This window comes from Caretta caretta, chromosome 1 (genome assembly GCF_965140235.1).
Source record: "Caretta caretta isolate rCarCar2 chromosome 1, rCarCar1.hap1, whole genome shotgun sequence".
NCBI lineage: Eukaryota > Metazoa > Chordata > Testudines > Cheloniidae > Caretta > Caretta caretta.
In genome coordinates, this window is record NC_134206.1 from 192,010,362 (window position 1) to 192,026,660 (window position 16,299).

At 40.2% G+C, this 16,299-nt stretch overlaps 1 protein-coding gene across 3 annotated transcripts in view; it reads right to left on the bottom strand.

Annotated features, from left to right (window-relative positions):
* EPHA3 (EPH receptor A3) overlaps positions 1–16,299 on the bottom strand; it is a 311,971-nt gene that overhangs the window by 277,478 nt on the left and 18,194 nt on the right. For all 3 annotated transcript variants that reach the window (XM_075118146.1, XM_075118145.1, XM_075118150.1), the window contains exon 2: positions 13,538–13,602. In XM_075118146.1, coding sequence (XP_074974247.1) covers positions 13,538–13,602 — 65 coding nt within the window. The remainder of the gene's footprint in view (positions 1–13,537; positions 13,603–16,299) is intronic.

The window sequence follows — 16,299 nt, forward strand, 5'->3', positions numbered from 1 at the left end:
GGAGCAGGGAGGGAGCACTACACATCCAGCTCTGCTCTGCCTCAAGCCTCACTCCTCCCCAAACCCCGTTCAGCCCCCAGGCCTGTTCTGCCTCCAGGCTCAAGCCAGCCCCCATAGGGGGCAGGGAGGGAGCGTCACACGTCCAGCCCAGTTCTGTCCCCAGACCAGCTACACCTCCAGGCTCTGCTTCACCTCTTGCCCCAGTTCCTATGCCATCCCCAGTTCTGCTCCCAGCCCAAGCACCACTGCCAAGGAAGCCTTGGCTGCGCAGTAATGGAGGGGGGCACAGACAGATCCATTAATAGTAAGGGGGCTGCGTGACTCGAAAAGTTTGTGCATCACTGTTCTGCAGCACATATCTCATGCTGGGGGACAATGAAAGGATTTGGATGAGGACAAATAGGTTCAGATCATAGAGCAGAGTCCCCCAGCCAGTACAGCGAGGACTCCTGCTGCAGGGCAGGGAGCCCTCTGCAGCCCTGCTGTCATGAGCGGGAAGGAGCAAGGGCCATGACAGCGGGGCTGCAGGGGGCTCTCTGCTCCGCTGCAGTGCTGGTGACACCTGATCCCAGCAGGCGCAAGGTGTTGTGTGGGAGGCTGCAGTCCTGGCAAGGCAGAGCAGAGACCCCCAGTGAGGAGGAAGAGAAGGAGGAGGAGGGGAGGTCTGCAGGGGAGGCCACCCCACTGCTGAATGGTTCCTGAATTCTCAAGTGTATGAACTCCTGATTATCCAAATAAAATTAATGTCCCCCCAGGCTATTTGGATAGTTGGAAATATACTGTAAACCACTTATCAGTATTACTTCGCCCAGACCCAATACATCTCTGCCTCTGGGGCTAAAACATAGCAGCTGCTTAAGAGAACATGGCAAGTCTAACCAACTTCAGGGCAAAAAGTGAAGAAAACCACCATGTCCACTCGAACGTGGTTAGATCAGTTTTACCTGTATTCCTCCAGCATGACACTGTCCATTAAAAACCCTGTAGGACTGGTTTGATACACTTCTACAATATTGCCACCTACTAAACCATTAAATCAACTTCCTGCAGCACCCAAATATTCAATCAACATCTCCCAACTAAGTATCGATTCAGATCAACCATGTTTAGCCGGTGAGATCTGATGGGATCACAGTATAAAATGGTCTGGCTGCAGGTTCTCTGAAATCTGGTAACATCCAAATTCAAAATTTGTAACTTATTTCACTTTTTCATGTTAATATTTCCTTGCAATTAGACACATTCTTCTTTTTCAGTTCCTGTACTGATCTGTTTAGTGTTGCTGCATGTTTCCCCCCCCCCCAGCCCCGCCCGCCAATATCTGCAACACGCTACCCATAGGCAGCTGCATTTTAGGAGAGGCCTAAGTGCTTCAAATATATATGGTTTGTAGAGTGCTTTGGATCCTTTGGGATGAAAAGCGGTAATATGAATGCAAGCTGATGTGTCCAGCTAAACAGGTTTTACACTTTTTCTCCCCCTCAGCTCCTTCCACCCCCCTCAAAAAAACCCAGACAACCCTGGAAGTATCTGTATACACCATAAGTGTAAGTATCAAGTCAACAATATGGGAGTAGCTATGCAAATGAGACAGTGTAATGGTAGCATGGGAGTGACTGTTGACTAGAACAGCCCTGCAATACTCCTAATAAAAGCATCCTATCCCAATTATTATCCAGTCCAATAGCCAGATTATTATCCAGTGCAATAGCCAGATGAAATGGCTATTCGATGAAATTATCCAATCCAACAGCCAGATTATTATCCAATCCAATAGCCAGATGAAATGTCTGACTTTGTTGTTAATGAAGTTCCTTATCTGCACATGCTCACCATACCTCTCCCCCCGCTAACTCACAAGACATTTCTTACCTCCCCATATATCTGATGAATATAGTCACTTCTTTATGGTCATCTGCTCAGATTCCATTCTGAGCATTTCCCGAACTCAGCACAAGCCACTGCTACTTTCAATCCCTGCTTCATAGTGGCACAGTGCATGAGGAGCAGGACTCGGGAAACACAGATCCCACCCTCCTGTGAGGCTAGGTAGGATAGGGACTGCTAGGGGTATAGCAGAGGAGGGAAGGGTGGCAGAGAGGAAACTGGAAGCAAAGGAGGAAGAGCTGATTGACACTGGTGGAGATGGATGTCTTTGGCTGCCTGCTGGGGTTAACAAGAGGATGAAGCAGTATAAGTGACTGGAGGCACAGAGGAGCCCTAGGGTCTAGGCCTCGAGGAAAGGGAGAAGGAGGTTATGCTAGTAGTGCAGATATTGCCGGGGACAAGCAGCTGAACTCCTAAAATATCGTAACCCACACTTACACGGCATGGCTTGGTCTCCTCTGGAGGCTGGCCAAGAGAGGTTGATGAGCCTGCTACTGAGCTAACAGATTTCAGTCTTTAAGCTCAGGCTGGAGAGGCTCATTGTTTTTGATCCAGAAGTCCAGGGTTTCAATTCCTGATGCTGAGGGGCTTCAGCTAAAAATACTTCACTTGCCAGCTTCAAAATTAGACTCCATGAGGAAGTGGGCAAATGCGATATTGCCAGACAGAATGAGATGTTGTCAGAAGTCTGAGCAGACTGAGCTAACTGCTCCTGCAGTTAATAAAGTGCTATTCCCTTGTCCTCAGCCAATCTGACTCCAGAGCATTTGTAAAATATGACGCTACCTCCATGTACAAGATGTACTTTACAGTCCCGCATTTTGTAAAACAAGTTAATGTGTTTACAGAAGCCCACATCAATTAATAGGCAGAACTGGACAGCAACAAGGAGGAAAATAGTATCTGTGAAGGTAGAAGGGAATGGCTGCATTGTCAAATAGATTGTTAATGGGGATTGTCATTGAGTCCTTATCAAGGAGCATTGCCTAACGGACACAGAAGCCGAAGCAGAGATAATGCCTACTTGGCTCAGGCCCAGAAGGCTGTATTATCAATTCCATTATTTTCCAGTACATCACCTCCAATAGTAAATTATTCCATTTATTCCTTTACCTCCAAGTGTCCCTTTAGAAAGTAATCTTTTGTCACAAGTTGTCAAGGTTCCTCCCCCACTCTGAACTCTAGGGTACAGATGTGGGGACCTGCATGAAAAAACCTCCTAAGCTTATCTTTACCATCTTAGGTCAAAACTTCCCCAAGGTACAAAATACTCCACCCGTTGTCCTTGGACTGGCTGCTACCACCACCAAACTAATACTGGTTACTGAGGAAGAGCTGTTTGGACGCGTCTTTCCCCCCAAAATACTTCCCAAAACCTTGCTCCCCACTTCCTGGACCAGGTTTGGTAAAAAGCCTCACCAATTTGCCTAGGTGACTACAGACCCAGACCCTTGGATCTTAAGAACAATGAACAATCCTCCCAACACTTGCACCCCCCCTTTTCTGGGAAATGTTGGATAAAAAGCCTCACCAATTTGCATAGGTGACCACAGACCCAAACCCTTGGATCTGAGAACAATGAAAAAGCATTCAGTTTTCTTACAAGAAGACTTTTAATAAAAATAGAAGTAAATAGAAATAAAGAAATCCCCCTTGTAAAATCAGGATGGTAGATATCTTACAGGGTAATTAGATTCAAAAACATAGAGAACCCCTCTAGGCAAAACCTTAAGTTACAAAAAAGATACACAGACAGAAATAGTTATTCTATTCAGCACAATTCTTTTCTCAGCCATTTAAAGAAATCATAATCTAACACATACCTAGCTAGATTACTTACTAAAAGTTCTAAGACTCCATTCCTGGTCTATCCCCGGCAGAAACCAGCATATAGACAGACACACAGACCCTTTGTTTCTCTCCCTCCTCCCAGCTTTTGAAAGTATCTTGTCTCCTCATTGGTCATTTTGGTCAGGTGCCAGCGAGGTTACCTTTAGCTTCTTAACCCTTTACAGGTGAGAGGAGCTTTCCCCGGCCAGGAGGGATTTCAAAGGGGTTTACCCTTCCCTTTATATTTATGACACAAGTCAGCTACGACACATGCAAACTAGTCCTCACAAGTGACTGGATTACTTGTTTGTGGAGAGACATTTAATTTTAAAGATATTATTGACATTTTAGAAAATTAGATTAATTAGCCACAGACAAACAAATTAGATGGTAAAAGTTATGAGGCAGTAACAGCAACATTATCAAGAGAAAAAAAATTTACAAGGGATTTTTAGTAGAAATTATAGCCATCAGTTTTGTGGCTCAACTTGTTAGAAAACATTTATTTTTCCCTAATCTTTCTCAGAGTAGTCCTGTCACAAATATGATCTACTCTTCGCATTTAAGACACTATATGACACACCATGTTTTTCTTTTTGTTTCCCAATCATCTTTAGTATTTAGTTATTATATTTTATGCAAATAAATTCTGCACAACAGAGAATTGGAGACATTAGAAACGTAAAGGTAAAACATTCCTTTAGAAAGAGAAAAACATTCAATGGTCATCTCTTTTCTGATAACTTACCACAAACGGTCTGAATTTATCCTGACAGACTGACAGAAATAAAATTCCTGCCCACAAAGGAAATTATACACTTTCTAAGCTTTGAAGTTCAAAGGAAAAATGGGACTCTGGAATGTGTACAATCCTAGTTCCAAATAAAATCTTTATTTAGGGCTTGGAATGGAAGTTGAAACTTGCATTTCTTGAAACCAGAGAAAAATGATACCCAACCTGCAACAACCTATAATACAAATAGCAGAATGATTGATTGCATAACTAATGAAATAGGATGGACTTTCAATATTTCCCCCCAAAACTAAATAAGGGAATTGCACTTCCTCTATGCTTATCTGCTTTTTTGTTTGTGTAATATTCTTTTTTTAAAATAGAAATGCAGCAAATAATTTGAAGCAGCGTGGTAATGAACTGAAAAGGCTAATGTCCAAAAGGAAAATAATAATAGGAGATCATTGCTGTGGGAAAGAGCAAATTTGAATTGGAATAAAAATGAATTTTCTATTACTCCACAAAGAGTTATCAAAAAACGTGGCAAGATACAAACATTCCTATAATCAGATTGAATTTGTAAATCAGTCAGTTTAATAATCAAAGGAACACAGATTAAGATTAGAATATACTAAGCAGTCCAATAGTTTATACAATGAATTTGGCAGTTTTTCAAACATTTTAATGAGAGGTTTTTCATTAATATTCACTCATTCCATAGCACTGGAAAAATAATTCACAAATCTATATGAATGTCAAAATGTTTTCAAATTATTTCCCCACCTCCTCTTTTTCATTCAGCTCCAGCTAAAAATGATGATGATGTCGTTTTCTAACTTGTAAACCTTGGCTTGGACTTTTTATTCTAAAAACTGGTTTTAGCAACTGAAGTTAATATACTGGTCAAAAAGCATCAAAGCTGACTAATGTACCCAAGAAGTCTGTCCTTGAATGTACGTGCATGGTTTCCATTCACTTCAACAGAAGCTGCAAACATGTATCTGATAAAGAGTGATACTGCCATTAGGCTTACGCATCAGAATTCAAACAATTTAAAAAAAATTGTATTGCATATCCTACGGTTAAAGCTCTAAAGTATAGTAGCCTTGAAGAGGAAGAGTTTACAGTATAGACATGACTCTGACTTCAGCTATCATTTAATAAAATGAAGAAAACACCGACTCAAAAATTTCATCTTCACAATCTGACTCATGGCTGTGACAATTTAAATGAATGACATTTTAGTTTAAAATACTGAGAGAAATTTTAAAAGCTTCATGGAAATACAAAGCAAAAGTCTTCACTTTACGGGTGAGAAACACTAAAATCTGCCTTAATATTGAAAATGAAGTTTCAATCCAAAGGAATGAGAATTTACACACACATTTATACATAGTTTCAAGGAAATGAAGAAAAAATATGTAGGGTATGAATTGTAACACTGCTCTCAAATTTAATCAGAAGATCAGCCCAAAGGTGAAAATGCTATATTTAAGATATATCCGAAACAGCACATTTCCAAGTGACCAAGAATCATAGAACACATATGTCAAAAAAGTTGATTTCCCTCAATCAACTATTCAGCATATGAAGGAACAATATAGTGTGTGATTCACAAAGACAGAATCCCAGATGGTTTTTTTCTGACAACCAGTTGTCAAAATACTCTGTCTGCATTTCAGATATCATCCACAAGCACTGAAAGCTAAAATGACAGTATACAATGTATACAATTGTTAGGAAACCAGAATTCATGCATAACATTGAGAACCTAAAAAACAAACGCGTAATTTTTAATAAGAGCTCAATAACCTCTAGAGAATAAGCAGACACACTATTTTAGACAGTAAAACACATCCTGTTTCCATTCTGAAGTAGGCTTAAATATTTAACAATAAAGTAGATATTTTCTATTTTATTTTTTTGTCTTACACAATATTTAGCATTCATGATTAGTTACTTAATTTTTGAAGTACTTTACTAATGTTTCATAAAAAAGCACACAACACGCAGCTGAGTTGTGTAAGTACTATCTCCTTTTCACGCAGGGGAAAAAGTGAGAGGATAAGTTACTTGTCCAAGGCCAAAGAGTGAATCTGAGACCAAGGTATCAGTCAACTTTAAATGCCTAGCAACTTAGACCTAGAAGACTAAAATTAATCTCCTCCATGGGATCATATGATAGTTCTAAAGGTTTTCACACAATCACCTGCTCCCCCAATCCTTGATCTGCTGTGAAATGACCCATCTCTGCAATAGCTTTTTCATAATTAATAAATATTTACATTGCAATATGAAAATAAATAAATAAAAATGCAGATGAAGCTTGTCCTTTTTCATCTGAGAGACTGCTATCAAAGACAAGGACCCAATCTGGATCCATGCTGTATCCAAGCTCTCAGGACTCCCTTGGGCACCAAGGATCTCACAGTGGCTAGACTACTCTGCTTCTTTGATGCCAATATTGGAAGAAAAATGTATCTAGGTGGATGTCTCTTCCCTGTGGGTTGTTTGATCAATTGGCTTTTTACCAATTGATCAAACTACCCACCAAGGACTTCTTTTGCTAAAGGCAAATACAACCACAAAGATCTCCTTCCTCCACATCTAGTTAGGAATGACAACCAAAGGGATATTTTACACAGATTCCTCTTCCTCTCTCTCTCTCTCTCAAATCCCATGAAAAAGACCAGAAATTGAAGATGGTGTCATGTGCCAAGTATGTCAGCTAAAGACAGGAAACAGAGCAAGTTTAGCTGGGGGCTGTCATTTCAAAGTTAGCACTCTGGTGTGATGGAAATATTGTTTTTTCCCAAGAGGAAAGGGGGTGGGGGGGCGGGGAGTCTTTTTACAGCATCCTTTTAAAAGGAAAAGGTCTCAGGAAAAGCACACATAGCCCTTCCTTATTCTGGCACAACTTCAGCAAAACTTGATTAAGCATGTGCTTAATTTGAAGCATGTGTTTAAAAAAGTCCCACTGAAATCAGTGGATAGAATCAATGCTGAACAAGGGTAGAGTTAAGCACATGCTCAAGGGCTTTCATGAATCAGGGCCTCAGTGGGACTTCATGGGTCTAAGTCAGTGAAGAGAAGGGAACTACTAGCATGAATAAAGGACCCAGCGCTGAATTTGTGTCTTTGAATATTTTTCCTGTTGGGAGCCTGTTAGTTTATTCCTTAACCTCCCTGAAGTTAAGGCATTTGCCCAAGACTTGGGAAACCTGGGTTCGAGTCTCTGCTGCACCCTAGATTTCTAATGTGACCTTGGCAACTCAGTTAGCTTCTTTGTGACTCATTTCCCCATCTGTAAGATGGAGATACTAGCCCTTCTCTCCCTCATCAGGGTGTTGTGAGGATAAGTTCATCACAGATTGTGAGGCGTGCCAAGATGACAATGATGGGGGCGGTCCATATAAATTCCTGAGAGACACAGAACAGGGATGTGGGACCAGATTCCAATATGACAGACTATTTTCAGCCTTTTGAAAAATCTGAAATAAGCCATTTTCCTCATTCTCATTAAGGGTTGATCCTGCTCCCATTAAAGTCCATGGAAAAGCTCTCACTGACTGTAATGTGCAGGATCTAGCCCTAATTGGGCAACCCACATTTTGCAGGAGTGGGAAATGCTGTTCTTCTCTCCCTGCCACAGGCTCCCTAATTGGGATCTGTAAGTTCTCTCTTCCAAATGCCATGAGTGTGAGGGCAAGGGATAAATGGGCACACAAGCCAAAATGTTCAAGTGTCTATAGTAAGTCCCCTAATCTATAATTAGGGACCTCAGTAAGTCCCCTGAATTTCAGCAGTATTGAGCAACCACCAGGGCCGGCTCTAGGTTTTTTGCTTCCCCAAGCTCCGAGAGCGCAACTGCTCAAGCCCCACCCCCACCCCCCCCCCAAAAAAGGGTGACCAGAATGCCGCCCCTGGAATTGTGCCGCCCCAAGAACGTGCTTGCTTTGCTAGTGCCTAGAGCCGGTCCTGGCAACCACAGCTCCCAGTAAAGTCAGCGTGAAGCTGCAGGTACTCAGGGATCATAAATGCTACCTATAGATTTAAGTGCCTTACTTCAGGCACCCAAAGTTTGAAAATTTTGGCCATAATTTATTAATGGTGATTATATGCAAGACAAATGTATGCACAAATAGGTAAGGCATATTAACCATATATGCAAGGAGTGCTTCTTTTCTATGGTTAGTAACAGAAAGAAAATACAAGAACTGGTTTTATCTTTTTTTTTCCTGTGAACCATAGAGAAAACTAATACATTTTCACAGCCAAAAAACATTAATGGTAACATTTAAAGATTAGGCCCTGCCCTAATGATACTGTAGTACATCTAGTACCTTTTATATTCAGGTCATGTCATGAGGCGGGTACATGAAGGTATCTGAGATTAATGATTACCAAACCAAAGAACACTAACCTAGGGCCAAATCCTAGTCAGCCTATTTATGCAAAAAATCACCCTGAAACCAATATGACCACTCACATGAATATGCAGAACGGGATTTGGACTCTACTCTTTTTGTCCTGCATGAATTATCCATCCCGTTTGTATTGTATATTATTAAAAGTCACTTGCTTTTTTATCTTCCCAACCCCCCCAACATCTGTGCTGCTGTAATTTACGTGAATTGCAGTTAATGATCAGTTGCGTTATGCTTAATCAGCATATCAATAATATACTCTGTAAAGACTAAGCAGCTCTTCCTTTTTCCCCGTTCAATGAAATCTACAGACATGGAGCGGGTATTTGACTGACAGGACAAAAAGGTTGCAGAGGCAGGTGCTAGTGGTGGCAGCACAGGATACAGGCTTTGTGGCTGCTGCCGATCACATTCAGATATAAGCAAACCCAGCTATTCTATTTTTCAAAGCAGTTGCTTTGCCGTCTGGATGGGCCAAGGTTTTATCTTGAACTGGTCTGAATGAGTTTGACCAGATCGGTGTCACTGATGCCAAGATTACGGGGTGTGGGGGATGGCTCAAGGAATGATCACGGTCTTACAGGGCCATATTATTAACCAGGGGTCTGAAACACTGCCATCAGGGAGTTATGTGGGACACACAGATCTCTGAATACCAATGAGCTATAAATCTTAACATAAATATTCAGGAATTTCTCAACGCTTCTGTTATATAACCCCAAGTAAAATCAGATTTTAGAATGAGATGTACCACAGAATACTGAGCATGACAATCACTTCGAGTCATTTTCTAGAATCGGGTAAAATGATTAACCTGAAAAATCTCTATGAGATACCTTTTGATAAATCACTGGATGGGGGGTTATTTATACAAGTAACCCTCCTCAGCATCTTGACATTCACGGCTTCTGATGGGAATACTGCTGGATCTTGGAAAAGAGCTGGCACAATACCAGCATCCTCATTTGTGAATCACAGCCTCAAGTGTAGCTCTGTTAGCTTTACCTTGTAAATCTCTACCTCACGATTAGCAATGCTTCAGTACGATGCGACGTCTTTAGTATCATGTTTTTTCCACTGAAGTTTAAGTTCATATTTTAGTTAACTGGAAGACAGATGCAGCTGTATTTACAGGGTTTAATTAAACCAGTATAAATAAAAGGACTATGAAAAGGATGTTTCACGTTTCCACTCCCATTTAACTTTCCTATTATTACATCACTTTTATGGCACAGTTCATAGTACTTTCTTTCTCTATTTCTATTTTTTAAAATTTATATTTAAAATTTTAAGCTTAAAATATCACAGCATGTAAAGGAACACAGTTTGGGGCCTGGTTATGTACCACAATCACACCAAGATAAGAGATATAAGTGAATTTACTATTCTGTGACTTCAACCTAAGAATCTCATTATTTTAGAAGCACATCAGTACAATTCTATGTGTATTGTACAGTTTTGTTCCCCAGGGATACTATGGTAGGTAGGAACCGCACATACAGGAAAAGCTTAGGCAGACTTACCCAAACCAACACTGACTTGCAAAGGCTAAAAAAATTGCTCTATGGGATATGAGAGTCCTGGTAGAGTAATCTAGCAAGTCTATTTTTCTTACAGCCATCATGATGCCCTGTATCATTCCTCTGCCAGCTGCTTTGCCTCTTGCTGCTTTAGGCCTCCAAGGCAGGAGAGGCACAGCTGCAGGGAGATCAATGCAGAAGCGGAGTAGAGCAGAGAGGCTGCCAAAAGAACCAAATGAGGCTTTCGAAAAAAAATACAAAATGGAGACTAGAAACTGATGAGCTAGGAAATAGCTGGGAAGTTCTGTCCTGTACACCCAACTCACCAAAAGTTGCTTATTGAACAGTCTGACAATAACCATTGGAAACTTTTCATTCTGGAGTGGGATGAGTAGGAAGAGGAATAGTATAATCCAAACACTTATTCATGGTCCCATCTGGACACACAGAGATTTTCTTTGTATAAACATTTTAAACTATTATTTTAAGGCATTGTGATCATACAAACAATACTATTTAGCATTTCCAGGACACTAGCTATTCGCAGAGCACTTCATAAACATTAACTAATTCTGTCCTGTGAGGGAGAGAAACAAGTGTTGCTATTTCCAATGTACAGATGGAGAAGTAGACTAAGACGACTTGCCCAAAGCTACTGAAGGAGTCACTCACAGAACTAGAAGCAGAACTGTGGCGTTCACAATTCCCAGGCTTGCATTAAAACCAGGGGCCAGATTTTGACATGATGATCAGAACACACAATTGGCGGCAGATTTTTAAAATAGTACACTACCATCTAGGCATCTAAGTGTATTGGCCAGGTTTTCAGAAGCATTCAGCACCGAGCAGATCCTATTGAAAACTCATTATACTGAGCAGTTAAAAATGGATCATCCTGGGAAATGAAAAATCTGATTTAAAAAAAAAGTCTCCTGTCAATACCGATGGTTTGAAAACTAACTATTCTGTGTACCCATCATTTCATTTATGTATGTACCATGTCATAATTCAATGGATTTCAAACAAATTCAGATAGGGGAAAGTGCAGAACACCACACACTGAACTACAATTAACGCTGCATTATTTATAGGGAGGCCTGAGGTCAGATTTTCTAGCTCAGCACTCAGCAGTTCCCATTTAGATATCTAAAGAAGTGGCCACTGGCCTGCTTTTTAGGAGTGCTCAGCGCCCAGTGGCTCCCACAGAGAACGCTGAGTGATGACAGGGAACATCCATAAAACAAAACAGATGCGCAGAATAAAGTTGACAAATGAGCAGTTTTGTCAGATTTTTTTATTAATATTTTAACTGCCCAACAGAACTTTGAAATCTGAGACTTCACACACTAATAACTTCTCACTCCCATGTTAGTCATGTGAGTCATCTTACACCCTCAGACATGCCAGAATCCTGACTCAAATCATACCACTGCCTCCTCCAAACAAGCTGATGAATCACAGGATAGTGATGTTTTGGATACTCTAGAAGATTGGGCATTCGGTCAAACTCAAGGTGTGGTAGGAAGAAAGGCAGATAAAGATGACAGGTTTCAGAGTAGCAGCCATGTTAGTCTGTATTTGCAAAAAGAAAAGGAGTACTTGTGGCACCTTAGAGACTAACAAATTTATTTTAGCATAATCTTTCGTGAGCTACAGCTCACTTCATCGGATGCATTCAGATAAAGATGAGTGATCCCTGAAGTATGGATAATGGATCACCCATAGTAAAATAGGAGATGGAAGTACCTTCAATCTATAGTCTAATATCTCCATGAGCAAGAAGCAAAATGGCTATTTAAGTAACATTTTTAATCAAAACTACCAATAATCTGGAAGGAAAAGGAACACAGAGCTCTGGCCCAATTAAAACATATTGCACTGTTTCATCTGCTGTGTGCCAAACGGAGCTCTCAGATGCATGTGTGCAACGCCAAGTAAAGACTCCACCAAATCCAAGGAGAGAATTTGGCCCCAGGTGCTTTACTGTCACATTCAATTACTCAAACAGCAATAAAAAGAGTATTAGATTTCCAAATGGCTCTTTTTTTGTACATTGTTCTTCTAATTTACAGTTGGGAAGGGATGGGGTGAACACCAAGAATGGAGAGGAATAATTTAGTATGGTACCCAGGAGCATGACACAATGAGGCATAATGGAACTAAATAAAGAAAGGAATATTTAGACTGAATATAAGGGGGAATCTTTCTGACTAAGACATATATTAAGCTGTGGATTACTTTCCCATTGGACAGTGAGAAAGCTTCATTACTTGGGATTTTAAAATTGACTGTGCAAAGAATCTTTTTAAAAATGTACTCAAGTGAACCATCCTCCACTGTGAAACAGGAGTACTGGAGTTTCTTTTACCTACTGGAAAATCATAAAGTTTCAGCTATCAAATGGCTGACCGCTCCTTCAGTAATAATAATAACAAATAAAGAGGTAAATGTTTGGTAAGCCATAAATCAAGTATTTAAAAAAACTCAATCAAACAGAATTTATACGTGTCTCTTTTGCTTCAAAAAGTTTAAAAGCTAGAAGTGTAAGAATCCTAACACTAGACAATTTCAGTTACAAATAAGAGATCCAGTTGAATTTGTTCTAGACAATATTAGAAAATGTACAAGAAAACACACAAAGAAATGTATCCAGATATTTGCCTAACTTTTACCACAGAGAGAACAGCACCTTTACCACGTCAGCAAAAAAACCCCAAAAAACAAAAAACAATAAAATAGACATTTGTGACATCTACTGAAAATTGGTCTACACATTTCCATGTCAGTTCTAGTTTCATCTAAAAGCATCACTAAGAAGAATAGTTCCACACTACATATTAGAAAAGCACATCATACAGGGAGGAAGATTTAAAGACAATTTGCATAAAATGGGGAAGCCCCACCCCTTTAATTCTTCTCATTAAGGATGACCTCACCATGGGGATTACATGCAGTATGATGTATGTTCTAATGAAAAGGTAACATACTAATACAGCACAAACCATAATTTCGAATTTAGAATAGACTATTTTTGACACTCCAAAGGGCCCCAGCATAGTGTTGTCTGAAGAGGAAACAATAGTTAAATAGCACATTGATCTGTAGCAGCACTTTCCCATTTCACAGTCTAGTGAACTCACCCCATGTGATGGGTAGGAGATCCAGCCCAGCTCCCCTTGAATTGCTTTTGAATCCAGCAGATTAACTATAAAAGAAGACAAAAAGAAGAAGAATGAGTTTCATTTGCCTCTGTCCCTTTAACCACAGTTACTCTCTACTAAAAGATGTGTTTATTTGGGGGCCTCGTGAAGTCGTTGATTTGTTCAGGTGGTCAGACGGTTTACTACGAAAGAGATGAAAGGATCAGCTTGTTTATATTAAAACATTGTAAGTACAGAGGAGGTAGAACTTTTAAAACAATTGGCAAAACTAAGCAATGGATGGATCTCTGTCCAAATCATTACAGCGAGACGGCTGGGGGGAAGGGAGAGGAGGGAGGAAATTGAGCTGTTCTATCTGCAGCATACAATGCAAGGTTCTCCCCTCATATGCCTGAAATTTGTGTCAATGCATCTAACTACATAGGTGAGATGTGAATATTTAAATCTTTGATTAAAAGCTTACATTTTCCCATATACACTTTTCTCAGCATACAAAAATAAATAATAAATGCTGACTAAGGGCTTTACCCTTTCTGCCTTCTGATCAGATTGATTCTCCAAATCATCTTGCACTAATGGAGTATTTTCCAGAATTATATTAAATAAAATATTAGATATTTTTAAACCACGGTGCTTTAACTTCAAGAAAACTTCTTAAAGATGACTGCCACTGGATAGCTATCATCAGGGTTATCCTTTTTCTTTTAACCTTCTGTAGAAGAGTGCAGATTTTATTTTGGAATACCTTTGAAATGTAAACTATCTAGTTAATTAAATAAGTTTTTTTTAAGCTCTAAAATAGATCCAATAAAGCCCATTATTCCCTGATACTGCTATTTTGCAAAAACAAAAGCAAGTTTTATTTGTAGACTCTAGTCAAGTGAAATAACTGATCAGATGGCTCCACAAACTACACATTTATTTATTAACGTGAACCAGGACAGATGAGCCAACACACATTAGTGACAAAGAGTCATTGTCAGTCTTAACATTAGCACCAGTCAATGAGACATATTAATACACAACAACAGGGATCCATGCATCTCTAATATTTATCATTTACAATTTGGGATTTTTGTTTTAAATATAAAAACTATTGACAATGACAAAAGGAAGAAATCTCATTCTATATACAAGGGAGTTTTAACATCTCAGTATGATGTGACTTTCAAAAAGAAATAACCACTGTAATCTAGGCAGTAATGTTGTAGGGTTCTTCTGTTTTTAAGCCTGAAGGGTTGTCACTGTTCTCTGGACCAGATGGTGTAGGCATTGGTGCTCAGAGAAAGGAGAGGAATGGGATTAGGAGGGGGGAAAACCCTGAAATTATCTATAAATCTGTTAAGTAGAGCTATCTGTATTAATTTTGGCATCCTTCATGACTTGCTATTTAATTATGGCCATTACTAAGAAAATAAAGCAATTAAAACTTTTTTAAAGGTACCACACAGGGGAAAAAAGGGGTGGGAAAAGACGGATGTATGATCTCAGAAATAGACAAAAACAATACATCATTATAAGGATATACATATATTTTTGAAATTGTATTATTCCATAGTGAATGAGTTATTCTCCAGTCTGTGAAAACAAAAGTACTTCCGTGACAATTACATACCCATTTTTAAAGAAAATTACATTCTGACTTATTTCATTTTTTCTAAGGCCTGGTCTACACTACAAATTTAGGATTAAATAAACCATGTTAAGTTGAACTAATATTGTATGTGTTTACGCTACCAAGTCCTTTCCGCTGACCTAAGTGGCCTGTAAAGTTGACTTCTGTACTCCACCTCTGTGAGAGGCATAGCGCTTGATTCAACATCTATGGGTCGACATGGGGATAGTGTAGACACTGCATTGTGTAATTCGAATGAATTGGCCTCCAGGAGGTGTCCCACAGTGCTCCGCTGTGACCGCTCTGGAGAGCACTTTCAACTCCACTGCACGTCAGCCAGGTACACAGGAAATAGCTGCTCCCCTGGTAAAGCCTTGGGAACTTTTGCATTTTTATTTCCTGTTTGATCAGCATGAAGAGCTCACCAGCACAGCTGATCATGGAGACTCAAGGTCGCAAACGCGCTCCAGCATGGAGTACACAGGAAGTGGTGGATCTTATTGCTGTGTGGGGAGAACAGTCTGTGCAGGCAGAGCTCCGACACAGCAGAAGAAATATTGACATCTATGCCAAGATTGCGTGGGGCATGGGTGAGAAGGGCTACACCAGGGACATGCAGAAGCACCACGTGAAAATAAAGGAGCTTCGGCAAGCGTACCAGAAGACAAGGGAGGCAAACAGTCATTTTGGTTCTGCCCCACAGACATGCCACTTTTATGAGAAGCTGCATGCTATTCTTGGTGGCAACCCCACCACTACCCCAAAACACTCCATAGATAACTCCCAAGAGCCCCAGGCGACCTCGAGCAACAACAAGGAGGACACTGTTGATGAGGAAGAGGAGGAGGAGAGTGCAAGGCAGGCAAGTGGAGGATCCATTCTCTCCGACAGCCAAGTACTGTTTTTAATCCTGGAACCCACCCCCTCACAGGACCAGTTGGCAGCGGAGCATGATGCCGGGGAAGGCACCTCTGGTGAGTACACATTTCCAATCAAACCGTAGAGGTTGCATGCTTTTATTTTTTTAGTTTAATCTACACAAAAGTAGATGTAGTGGGTTTCTGGGAAGGGCTGCCTTATTTCGTCCACCACGGTAGGACACTTTCCCATGCTACTCCAGTATTAA